The 10,164-nt window shown below is 46.4% G+C and overlaps 1 protein-coding gene across 2 annotated transcripts; it reads right to left on the reverse strand.

Moving 5' to 3' along the window:
* Positions 1 to 2,906: 2,906 nt before the first annotated feature.
* On the reverse strand, positions 2,907 to 9,816 carry LOC123079223 (phosphoenolpyruvate carboxylase, housekeeping isozyme). Of its 2 annotated transcripts, XM_044501941.1 has the most exons (11): positions 9,626 to 9,816; positions 9,082 to 9,296; positions 7,434 to 7,825; positions 7,151 to 7,235; positions 6,798 to 7,020; positions 6,619 to 6,722; positions 6,450 to 6,540; positions 5,765 to 5,919; positions 4,310 to 5,308; positions 3,575 to 3,961; positions 2,907 to 3,353 (listed from the first exon to the last, which is right to left on the reverse strand). In XM_044501941.1, exons 2-11 carry the CDS (start codon positions 9,247 to 9,249, stop codon positions 3,057 to 3,059), a joined length of 2,901 nt encoding a protein of 966 aa, XP_044357876.1. In that variant the 5' UTR covers positions 9,250 to 9,296; positions 9,626 to 9,816; the 3' UTR covers positions 2,907 to 3,056. The 2 variants fall into 2 exon arrangements, with proteins under 2 accessions (XP_044357876.1, XP_044357875.1); XM_044501940.1 differs by having other exon boundaries at positions 6,450 to 6,722.
* Between the last annotated feature and the right edge of the window lie 348 nt (positions 9,817 to 10,164).

Consider the following 10,164-nt stretch of genomic DNA (forward strand, 5'->3'; position numbering starts at 1 on the left):
CGCGACCGATGACCTCCTGGACGGAGTCCCAGTCCGACGCATTCAGCGAGAGACGGTCGATGGCAACGCGGCAGTAGAAGCGCCACACCCTGCTTCCACCAGGAGGGGGAACCATGGCCTGAGCTTGAACTGAACGCCGGCGACAACCACCGTCCTGCGCTCGAAGACGAGATCGCGTTGATGGCGCTCAGCCAAGGTGAGGTTGAAATCTTCGGGGAAGAACGAAGCGACGTCGATGTCGCGGCAAGAGAAGCCGTGCTCGCGCTCAATCGCCCAGACAACCATGTCCGCAGTGATGTCGTCCCACGGCGAGGATGACGTGAGCATCAGGGCCGTAGTGCGCAGCTTGTAGGCCTCCTCCTCCATCGCTGGTGTAGACACGACGGTGCAGCTGGACATGGCCGGCCTCCTGTGGGCCTCTCCCGGGATGAACTCCATGCCCGCCCCCGCCGTGCAACTGGCAGCTTCCGGGCGTCGGGCTTCACTGGCCAGCGCGACGGGGATAGGAGCAGTGGGAGGCGCTGGAGCAGGTGGGACGGGGGCGCGGAGAACCGTAGTGACAGGGGTGGAGGCGGAGGGCGGTGGAGATTGTTGCGCTCTGGTGAGACGAGAGGTGCACTCGCGCTCCAAATGCCCCGTCCGCTTGCAGTTGTAGCACACCTGTGGGTCTCTGCATTCAAAGAACTTATGCCTTGGGGAGAGGCATCTGTAGCAGCAATTGCCGAAATGCATCTTGAATGCCATGGCCGCAGTATGCGCAGACCGGTCATGGCTCCTCTGCTTCAAATCCTTTGGCCACTGTGGGAGTTGATTTGCCTGGCGCCGAGCCAGGCGTTGCGTACGCCGCGATGTGGCCACCGTCCAAGGCACGCCTCCTTGGTCACTGACACGGGTTGGATCGGCGGGCGCGGCTGGGGAGCGAATCGCGGAGATCGGGGCCGGCGTGCCTGCTCTCGCCTGCGCACCGGCAAGAGGCTCCTCGGGGAGCGTGCTTGCCCCGGCCACGATGATTGAGTGGAGGTGTGGCCTGGGAGGCGCAGCAACAGCAGCCCAAGAACGGCCGCGGAGCTCTGCCGAAGCTGCCTGCGCGCTCTGCAACACACCCGGAGAGGAAGGAGGAGTAGATGGGGGACTTACATGGCAAGCAGCAGCCTCTCCCACGGCGGTCAGAGCCACACATGGCAGGATCTGCCCCGAGATTGGATCCACCCATCCCGACAGGGGGCTCAGCTCCGCCGCTCGGAGGGCGATGCAGGGGAGGACGCGGCCAGAGACCCCATCAATGAAGGCGGACTGGGCAACGCCGGCGTTGGAATCGGTGGGTGCGGTGGTTGTGGTAGGTGGCGCCGTATCGCGCTGTGGAGCGCGAGAGCGGTGCGGAGCGCGAGAGCGGTGCGGAGCCATTCTGCTTTGGGACTGCCCTTTTGCCCTTAGCCACTGGAATGAAATTATGCCTGCTAAGAAGAGAGGTATTTCAAGTTATGCTGAGATCTGCTTGGCTATCTCTGTTTTACCCACTCATCTGGCGGCATAATCATGGGTTGTTGGAGTCTATGGAATGCTAGTTCTCTGTAGCTTTCTTTATGTTATATATAAAACTGGTATTGGATGATCCCTTGTGTATGTTATTTGTTTTCCTCTGTAAATATTTTACATTAATGAAAATATACCGTAGAACCAATGTTCTATGGTCAGCTGGTTCAAGAAAAAAAAACATACTACTAGCATATTCCGTGTGTCATGTGTGACAAAACGCATATATAACCTCTTTTGTTTCTTGTTTTGGGAGAGAGGAGAGAAGAGCTTAATTTGTTGAAGGACATTGAATGCCTCCAGTAGCATTATGAGTGATGCACATGCGTGTGAACTGCAAAGGACGCGCACCTGATCACTACACTCCGTACAGCGTATGCCACCATTATTAGGTGCCGGCAAAGGTGCCTTTTGTAGATCAATCAGAAGAAGCCGTCCGTTCCGTTCCGAAGCAGAAAACTCAAGGATGGTATCCTTGCTGCCGAACTCAAAAATCCAACGGCAACCACTAATTAGCTCAGTCGCAGCACGTCGTGAATGAGAATGAGAATGATACGTGACGAGAGTTTGTTCCTCGTCCGTTGAACGCTTCCGGTCGTTGTGGCTCCATTTGTCAGGCTAGCACCCGATCAGATCAATTATGCATATGCGCCCGCTACTTCCACCTGTGATCCCAAAAAGATTTCCCTATCTAACTAGAGTACTTCGAAAAGGACATGGGGAACATGGGTATTATGATGGCAAGTAGTACGGGGTTTCGGGACCCCAAAGTGATGTGGCTGGACGAGACTTTGGGGGCACAGGATGAATAATTCGCGGAGACACCAGGAAATAATACCGCCATTTCAGCCCAGAGATACAACTGCTCAAGTAAGTTAGAGTACTCCAAAGTTGGACTTTGACCGTATTTTTAGAGTACTTTGCCGGCCGCGCACATGCCTCAAGCGCCCCTGAGCCACAGTCATCGCCACTGAACCACTGAATCAATCTGAAATGTCTAACACCAAATCGCAGTGTCATGCACACATGGCAAGAAACACTAATCTCGTCGCCTGAAAGAGATGACAAAAATCTACACTAGAGCTCCCACGTCTACCATCTGATGGACGAATTTAAGGAGAATCAAAGACCGAAAGACCACCCAACCTAAACTACTAGTCAAAGCTGAAGCAACAGGATCCCCATCCCCGTCACCAGCTGCTCTAGCAACAGGCAGAGAGCAGGTGGATCCACAGATTTGCCGACGAAGCTTGGAGGGGATGAATGTCCTAACCGCCTCAGTCGCTGGAGGTAAAGAGAAATCCTCAAAGAGTTGTCGATCACAAAGGGAAAGCATGGTTGTATGATCAAAGACGAGAGTTTGACATGTAATATTAGAGAAACTAATTAACATAACGCGCCAAGCAGGCAAATGTCACAGTTTGGCTCAACTGGTCCAGACCATACATAAAAGACAACGATGCACCAAAAGCGTCTACTGCACCACACCATCTCACATAACATAACAGTTTCAGGTTTGCACTTCAGCCGGTGTTCTGCATACCGGCGGCGATGCCCTTCATGGTCAGGATGAGGGTGTCCTCGAGCCCCGGGGCATACTCGCTCGTCGGGTTGAGCTTCAAGAGCTCGGCGGCCAACTTCCCGGACTCCATGATCTCCTTGGACAGATGAGGCCCGGGTTGTGAATGGAAGCTAGGGTCCCGGATACGCTTCAGTGTGTAGGCTTGGCAGACATTCAGCGTTGTGATGTAAGAATCACGGAGCCGCAGGCTCTGTCTCAGGTAAGGATCGCCCTCCAGGAGGTCCTTGTGCCCAGCTACCTGAACATTTTCAGAGTTAAATGGCAGTGAGGGACAAGATAGGTGAAATTTTTGGTGACACCATTCCAGTTTATGCATCAATTTTTTTGGATGACAGTTGCTAAATTGCCATCAGATATAAAAAATTGTATGGTTTGCAAATTTGGTAGATGCCCATGGTTAGAGGCATATTAAAATCAAAATGGTATGGCAATGAATGCGTAGAGGTGTTAGTGAATCACCTGTAGAAGAAGTTGCTTTGTTTCTTCGTAGTTTGCTCGAAGACGCTCCCCAAACGGCCATAAATCATCAGAAACCAGCAGCTTGTCATACAGAGCAGCTATACCAGGGTCACCTTTAGCAAACACCATCTCAACCAAGTCTATTGTAACCCTGAAAAACGGCCACTCGTTGTACATCTCCTTAAGGGCTTGAAGATTACGTATATCCTTCTGCAGGACATGTTTGAATGCTGCGCCGAAACCAAGCCACACTGGCAGGTGGAATCTGGTTTGCGTCCAAGCAAATATCCAAGGAATCGCACGCAGTGATTCGATGCCTCCACTTGGCTTCCGTTTTGATGGCCTACTTCCAATGTTCATCCTGCCATATTCCAGCTCTGGTGTTGCCTATTTGCCAGAGAAATTGCAAAATCAGGATCACTTGTGCATACCACTAGAACAATAATTAGCATAAGAACTGTGAAGGACTATCACACCAGTTTCCTTGTTTTTGTAGCGAACGAAGACAATACAAAGCAGTAGAAATAAGTTCATTGAAATAGTTGTATGGTGTAACTTCCTTATGTAGCTTGCCGAGTTCCCACTTTGACATAACACTAGTGAAACTGCGTGCGCTAAAGAGAAGCTACAATTGAAACTTTGTGTGCTAAATGTAAAAAGATATATTGTAGAACACTATTTAGCCAAAAAAAGGTAAACTGATGAAAAGAAACGCGAATTGGAATGCAGACTTACAAGGCGGAAATATTCAACAAATCGTGGCTCTTGGAAAACAATGGATCGGTATTCTTCTGTGGCAACAACGGCCATTTCATCCATCAAAGCACGCCACTCTGGTTTTGGTGCGATTGGTGGATGCATACCATGTTCAAGAGTAGCAGCTGTAAAACGTTGAAGCATTCTAAAGCACAAATGCTCCTCCCCAAAGGACTGCTCAATGACTTCACCTTGAACGGTTACCCGAAGTGATCCATGGATTGTCTCTGGAGGTTGTGACAGTATAGCAAGATGGGTAGGACCCCCACCTCTTCCAACAGTCCCTCCTCGTCCATGAAACATAGTCAACTTAATCCCAAAAGCCTTAGCAACCTTAATAAGCTCCTCTTGAGCTTTGTACAGTTGCCAACCAGCAGAGAAACGGCCAGCATCCTTCCCAGAATCTGAATAACCAATCATTACTTCTTGTTTTCCATTGATTCTGTTTCTGTACCACTCAACGGAGAAGAGTCGTGCCAGAGCTGCTGGTGCAGCTTCCAAATCTGCTAGTTTTTCAAACAACGGCACAACTCTCAGTGGCTTCTTCACATGACATTCGCGCTGCAGAAGCTCAACTGCTAGAACATCCGAAGGAGCTGTTGCCATGGATATCACGTACGCACCAAAGCTATCAGAGGGAAGTTCAGCTAACACATGGAATGTATCTACAACCTCAGCAACTTCGTTTGTCTTGGGAAGATCAGGACCAAATAGCGGCCTCTTTCCATTGAGCTCAAACAGTAGCCATTCTTGGCGTTTCTCCTCTGACCATTCACGGTATGATCCTACCCCAAGGTATTTAGTTATGGCATCCATAACATCAGTGTGTCTTTCAGATTCTTGCCTGATATCTAGTCTAACAAGGGATAGTCCAAATGTTGACACTTGCCGCAAAAAGTCGAGAAGATTGCCATCTGCAATAGTGTGATCACCACAGGCACAGAGGGACCTGTAACAGAGTTCAAGAGGCTCCAAGAACTGCAGAAGAAGAAATAAATGTGAGATATACGATACATGAAACGGCTATGGTAATGCATATCTTGGAGAAGTTTGACCTCCAATAAATTTACAAATAATATCATACTCCCTCCATTTCTTTTTACTCCGCATATAAGATTTGGTCAAAGTCAAACTACACAAAGTTTGACCAAATTTATATAAAAAAAATATGAACATCTACAATACTAAAACTATATAGTATGAAAATACGATTCATGGTGCATCTGATAATATTGATTTCATATTGTGAATGTTTATATTTTTTAATATAAAGTTAGTCAAACTCTACAAAGCTTGACTTTGACCGAACCTTATATGCGGACTAAAAAGAAACGGAGGGAGTATCTTACAGTGTTGAACGTACAAGCGAGTAAGAAATGTATAAATTTTAGCCTGACAAAAAGTAAAATCACCCTACAATTCACTTGTAGATACCTGCTCAACATCAGTGAAGATTGCGTCATCAGGAATTTCAGAAAACCCACTGGCTAACAAATGGCGTGATCGCTCACGCGTATTGTACAGTTTATCTCTGACATCGCTCAGTATTACACGATAGGGTTCGCTTGGAGGAACTTGCTTCCAGAACTCTGCATTCAAGACAACATGTTAGCATGCACTTGGCGCTACCTAATTCATCGAAGTCATAGAGAAGGCAAGGAAAACAAGTAAACAACACAACAGGACTGATACAGAAATGGTTGGGACCAATATTCATGTAGTAGGCCCGAAATAAGTTCCACTGTAACCAATGAAGGAGAATAATAAAAGATTACCACATAAAGAAAACAATGAAAAAAGAACTCTCATTTTAATCGAGTGTAGTTCACATTTCTGTGGTTTTCTCTTCCTATCCAGGTTCTGATACAAAAGGTGCAAAAAGGTCCTAATTATCTGAGAATTCAGAAGATGCGGCGGCAAGTCTGATCGAGTCAACTCGCATTGATAACTAACACTAACATACATATAAATGTGTTAAAATTTGTCATGCACAGGCTAATAAATAATTTGATCAAACATTTGGCAATGCATGACATTCAACACTGCTTATATAATACAGTATAATATACTAACAGGCAAGGAGCGCATGTATTTTTTTTTATCATCGTGGTACATGTACCTATGTAGTGTTTTGTTGTGTCTTTCTTTGACGCACGGTGTAATTGATCAGCTTTTATGCGTAGTTCGTCACTGCAGCGCCACATAGATAACTGCAGATAATAGAAAGAATCTTCAGACTTCAATACACCATTACAGCACTCGTTTGAATAGTAGATTTTAAATTTTACCTCAAACATCAGATCCTCTATCTGTGCATAGTACAAGTTAGCAGCCATCATTCTTGCTAACAAACATACATCCCTGGTGACCTCTGGTGTGACTCTTGGATTCCCTGCCATCGACATCATATTAGAATGATATTTTAAAAAAAATCTTGCAAACAATATGTGAGAGATGTGTCGTATACCATCACGATCACCACCCATCCAAGAAGAGAACTGAATGAGAGGGGCATTGTAAGGCACTCTCTCTTTTATGCCAATGTTCTTAAGAGCAGTATCTACCCTCCGTAAGAACTTGGGTACACCCTTCCATATTGTCTCATGAAAGTAACTCATTCCAGCACGCATTTCATCCTGTGGAGTAGGAGGTGTCCGTCGGATTTCATCAGTTCTGAAGGCAGCTTGAATCTGCAGATAAGAATTTATATATAAAATCAGAACCACGTTCTTATAAAATCTTTAATGAAGATGAAAGTCTAACTGATCAGTGAATAGAGTAGCAACGTGCCTACCCCAGTTCCTAGAAAGACAAAATTACCTCTCTCTGAAGCGCCTCATCAAGTTCCTGCTTCTCATCTGGAGTTATGTCTTTTGCATAAAGTTGTGTTAAGCAATTCCTTATCCTACAAATAGAAAGTAAACAAAATCATACACGGCCATAAATACATGCATATCAGTAACATATGTTTCTCTGGCACTGTGCACAATATAATATTGAACGTGGTGCAAGGTTGCAGTGAACCCACAAGCAACACTTCAAAGTTTTATTTCATAAATCCCATCTTATTATCTATAGGAATTGTGAAAATTCGAAAACTGACCTGCCATGTTTTTGGAGCAATGACCTCCTGACCGACTGAGTTGGATGTGCAGTCAATACCAGGTCGACCGTTTGATTCTTGAGGGCATCAAATACTTCCAGCGGCGACTTGTTGAGCTGACAAACGAGCCTTTTTAGGGTCTCCTCTATGTCTGATTCAGTTGTTGCAGAATTTTCATCAGCAAAATCACCGCTTTTCAGTTTCTGTCTCCTTCGGTACGCAATCTGGACCTCCTCAGCCAAGTTTGCCAGGATAAGCATGTGCGATAATGACTTGGTTGTCACGATGGAGTCTTCAGGATCCAACCGGGCTAACAGATTCCCAATCTCATCCAGCTGTTTAGGGTCAAGTGTGCGTTCATACTCAGCAGCTAACTCATAGCATTCCTGGACCTACATATACCAATATAAGTGCAAACTCAGTTTAGATGTTTTGGTGAGCGAAAGAAACTTCATATACTAAGTTGAAGAACAAACAGTGAGAATCATAAATTAGGTAAAACAACAGTAAGAAAATAAAACCAGCTGGTAAAGTGGCCAATGACCTATCTCCTGCTGATACAGCAATAAAACGATCAATAGAATCAAGCCATTCACGACAAATGATCGACAAAAATTAAGTTATGCATCAAACTTTTAGCATGATATCACATAGGTAAGAAATGTCCAAAAGACTCGACGATAAAATCAAAATAGTGCAGTGAAGTTTACAGGCTTATAGCACTGAATAAACAGGGCAGTGGTCCCTGTTGGCACAATAATGTAGAACAACATAAATTAAAATACTGCAAGCAGAACTTTGAATACTGTCCATTTTTAGAAGAACGCAACATATCATATCCATAAGTTAACACATATCAACAAAGAGCGGTACTGCCTCCGTGCTCTTTTAGGTGTCGTTTTGGAGATGGACATAGTCTCCAATATTGTCGTGTGGTGCCTTTGAGCGTTACATTTTTTAGTTACATGTCACTAAAACATAATGAGAAGCATATGCACACGACAGATCAAAATAATTTTCTGTACATTAGCGGTCAAAGATTTAAAAGGTTGACTTGCCGTGTTCGAAAACGACATCTAAAAAGGTGGTGTTCAAAACAAAAGGGGCATGCTTGTACAGTATGTTACGGCATGAGCCACACGACGCGGCATGCCTACTATTTTTAAATATTTGAATATCATGTTTACGCGCTCAAACAACGGCTACCATATAACTGAATAAAGAGAATAGTAGTCCAGGAATATCTACTGTCAAAGGACTTGGTACAAGTATGTGTTATCAAGTGCAACATTGCCACCTTTAGAGCACAAACCTTGAAGAACAGGAACAGTGAATCCCACACTGGCAAAAGTAACATGTCTATCTAGCTAGATTAATCGCGCAAACTGTACAATGCAGCACAAATGAAAACAGGTCATGGCATTAAAAATCAAGTGCAACATTGCCACCTTTAGGGCACAAACCTTGAAGAACAGGAACAGTGAAGCCCATACTGGCAAAAATAACATGTCTATCTAGCTAGATTAATCGTGCAATGCAGCACAAATGAAAACAGGACATGGTATTAAAATTACCACCTAAATCAATGAACAGATAACTGAAAAGAAAGTGCAGGATAACATGGATGGATCGAGGGATGGGGCACTACCGTCTCCCTGATCTTGTCCCCCTGGAGGCCCTGGAGGATGCAGAGGAAGCGCTCGATGAGGAGCGCGTCGTACTCCACCAGCTCGTCGTCCTCCGAGAGCTTCTTGGGCGCCAGCATCCGCAGCTGCGCGTCGATGGAGGTCGCCTTGTCCGCCGCATTGCGCGCCATTTCCCCCAACGAGAAAACCCTCTTCCCCCCTTTGTCGCCGTCAGCCCCTGCAACAGCAGCCACAGATCAAACAAACCCCAGAAACCAGCGGCAGGCAGGCGATCAAATCTCGCCTCCAATCGCGGCGCAAAGACGATGAGTAAATCCCGACGCCGCCACCTCGCCCTAGCGACGGCGGCAGATTTCAGGAAAGGACGGGCCTTTTCCCCCCAAATACCACCGGAACCAAGTTCCGATCATCGAACCCCCACAAAAATAAATGAGATTGGCCGCACAATCCAACAGCTGGCCACAGATTCCTAGGCGAAATCGGAGCGGAACTCCAGCCGCATCGTCGGAACGGAGACGGAGAAGAGGAAAGGCGCCTCCCGTGTACCTTTTTTCTGATCAACCTGACGCAAAACGCAGCTTAATTCTTGATGAGAAGGGGGTTCTTGAGGCGAGGCAGTGTCTCGTGTGTGTGGGTGGCTATTTATAGTAGGCCGCTTGTGCAGACTGGCTAGACTTGATAGACTCGGATGGAGAGGCCTCCAGCCCGGCCAGCTCGTCCGCTTCTGCCTCCCTCCGAGGTGTCACGCTACGACTCCTCCTGCTTCTTGGCCGGGTGCGATACGGACGCACGCCAATACCTGAAAGTTGCTCGCTTTTTTTTGCCCTTTTTTGCGCGGAAGTTAGTCACTTAGTTAGAGTGCAAAACGTGGGAGATTAATGAGGGTGTAAATTCCGGAAGGTTCTTAATTCGTCTGGACTTGGGTTTGGAGAAGGTGGCGGCTGCAGGGGAGTCCTGTAAAAATGATTACGGTGGTATTTTTATTTATTTTTACTGGATGGATGTGGCTCGGACACAATGAGTTCGCCTCACTGGACAAGATACCAGTTGCTTCAAGTGTCCGCTTAACTTCCTGCCGCCAAATA

The sequence above is a fragment of the Triticum aestivum genome, chromosome 3D (genome assembly GCF_018294505.1).
Source record: "Triticum aestivum cultivar Chinese Spring chromosome 3D, IWGSC CS RefSeq v2.1, whole genome shotgun sequence".
NCBI classification, from domain to species: Eukaryota; Viridiplantae; Streptophyta; class Magnoliopsida; order Poales; family Poaceae; genus Triticum; species Triticum aestivum.

Bases quoted from the DNA above. Each gene is read 5' to 3' on its own strand.
- LOC123079223 (XM_044501940.1), bottom strand. From the start codon at position 9,249: ATGGCGCGCAATGCGGCGGACAAGGCGACCTCCATCGACGCGCAGCTG. The intron at 7,021-7,150 runs GTAATTTTGTCT...TCTTATCTGCAG, and splicing joins ATGAGGCGCTTCAGAGAGAG to ATTCAAGCTGCCTTCAGAAC. The intron at 5,309-5,764 runs GTATCTACAAGT...CTTCTTCTGCAG, and splicing joins TCTTCACTGATGTTGAGCAG to TTCTTGGAGCCTCTTGAACT.